The 2,041-nt window shown below is 45.8% G+C and overlaps 1 protein-coding gene across 8 annotated transcripts in view; it reads right to left on the bottom strand.

Moving 5' to 3' along the window:
* Window positions 1–2,041, bottom strand: part of LOC109951589 (echinoderm microtubule-associated protein-like 6) — a 54,562-nt gene that overhangs the window by 29,488 nt on the left and 23,033 nt on the right. For 7 of the 8 annotated variants that reach the window (XM_020586181.1, XM_020586175.1, XM_020586177.1 and 4 more), the window contains exons 6-7: window positions 1,844–1,979; window positions 102–175 (exon numbers count right to left, since the gene is read on the bottom strand). In XM_020586181.1, the coding sequence (XP_020441837.1) occupies window positions 102–175; window positions 1,844–1,979 (210 nt within the window). Of the gene's footprint in view, window positions 1–101; window positions 176–1,486; window positions 1,812–1,843; window positions 1,980–2,041 lie in introns of those variants that run through there. The other variant, XM_020586182.1, reaches the window with a different exon arrangement.

The raw sequence follows: 2,041 nt of genomic DNA, 5'->3' as shown, positions 1-2,041 counted from the left end.
GTTTTTAAAGACCAAAATAAATAAACGACTAAGAAAGCTCTCTGCAGGGAGAACAGCATGGAGCTGACTGTTTGTTTCTCATCATCTATCTTCTTCCTCACCTCAAAGATCTCACTGTCCTGCGTTCCTGCCAGGATCCGGTCGGCTCGCCAGCAGACGCTGCGAATAGACAGACCTGGAGGAGGAAGAGGAGGAACAAAAGGATCAGACCAGCAGGAAAGCGATGTCAAAATATCTGGAGAAACAGCTGCAACATAAACCAACAGTAGTTAAAAGGCTTTAAAGTAAAAGAAAAAACAGGAAGAATGAGAAAGGGGGATGAACAGACAAATGTATAAAAATAAGGCATGCTGGAGGGAGAATGGAGGGGAGCAGGGCAGGAAAGAGGAGAAAATCAAAAAAATAGGAAGAGAGAAAGTTTGGGGAGGAAAGAAAACAGTGAGCAAAGAAAAAGATGCAGATAAAAATCAGAAATTATGGTAGAAGAAGAAAAATGGTAAAATAAAATACAGGACACAGAGTTAGAGAGTTTTAGTTAAAGAGAGAAGCCCTAAAAATGGGAAGAGCTGGACGAAGGCAAACGTACAGCAAGTGAATTCATACTGATCAAATGCAACAGGAAAGTCGAGAAAACACAGAGCTCGGCAGGAAACCAGAGAAACAGTGGTGACCAGTGATTAATGATGAGGGGGCATTTCTCATTGGCTCTGCAGCCCTGGTTAACTCCAGGTAATGAGCAGGAAACTGTGTGGGCCATTAGACCGACCTCCTTCCTGCTCCGCACTGGGATTTACAACCAGGATAGAAAACCACAGTGGACGAAAAGCCACATCTAATATGTCAGGAACTGGCCTTATGCTGCATTCACATCCTGTCAGAGAGAATGTAATTTCTTGTTTTCCCACTTGTGAATCTCATTCACACCAACATCCAGGTTGTAACTGCAGCTGGGAAAGTCACATCTGTCTGAAAGCTCTGATGTGTCTGACTTGATGCTAAAAAGTATGAAAGTGCTGCAAAATTAAAGGTAATTAAACTGTGACATTTACTGGACAGAGCTCTACTGAACGAACGCAGTATTTTTACTGCAAAGTAGGAAGACTTTATCTTTTCTGAAGGGGGGGCTACACACACACACACACAGAGAAAAACCGTGTGTGAGAGCAGGAACATACATTGACTCTATGCCAAGCCACTGTTCCTCAGACTCCAAATGTAATTAGCAGGGCTGAGCGCCCCAGTTCGAGCATGTGCTGCCGCTGACGTTTCCTCTAGTGCTGTGAGCCACCTCTCTCCGGAGGCTCACGAGGACGAGGCAAACTGAAAATAAGTGGGAAACACAGGTTCTGCAGTGTCAGAGAGGTGAGGAAGGGTTTGTGATGTGTGGCACAAGTGTTAACAGCAGCCAAGAGGAAAAGTTCAACTTAACCCATCTCGTTCCAAACTCCCAGAGGAGAGACGTGTGATGCTAAAAAAAGCATCTCACCTTTCTCTCATTTTATTCTGACGTCCGCTCCTGAGAAAAAACGCTGTGATTTGTTCAATGTCGTTCATCATCCATCTCAGTCAGCTTTTTCCTGTGGAACATCACTGTGCTCGGTCAGGTTTCAGCCTCTCGAGGCTGCTCTCAGCAGGACTCTCAAAGTCACTGGGACACTAATGGAAAATGTGCACGTTTTCTCTTGTGTGAACAGGTGGAAGCTTCAACAGTTCCTGCACATACTGAGTCCATTCAGAGTCTCCTGAGGCCGAGCTGACGTGTGGCTCTGCTTTAGATTCCTCAGTCCAAACTCTGTAAATGTCATGTTTCCCTTCCTGATATTCTGGTTTCTGCTGCACGTACCTTTGTATCCCTGCTCAGCCTCTCGCAGATCGATCTTGGTGATCGGTTTAAAATCGACGTCCCACAGTCGGACGCAGCCATCTCTGCCTCCTGTGGCAAATCCCTCCTCACAGGAATACATGCTGAAGATGCCAGCCTGCGCACACACACACACACACACACACACACACACACACACACACACACACACACAAACAC

Source organism: Monopterus albus, unplaced genomic scaffold (genome assembly GCF_001952655.1).
Source record: "Monopterus albus unplaced genomic scaffold, M_albus_1.0 scaffold397.1, whole genome shotgun sequence".
NCBI classification, from domain to species: Eukaryota; Metazoa; Chordata; class Actinopteri; order Synbranchiformes; family Synbranchidae; genus Monopterus; species Monopterus albus.
The sequence above is the reverse complement of the archived record's forward strand: the minus strand, read 5'-3'. Positions and strand labels throughout refer to the sequence as shown.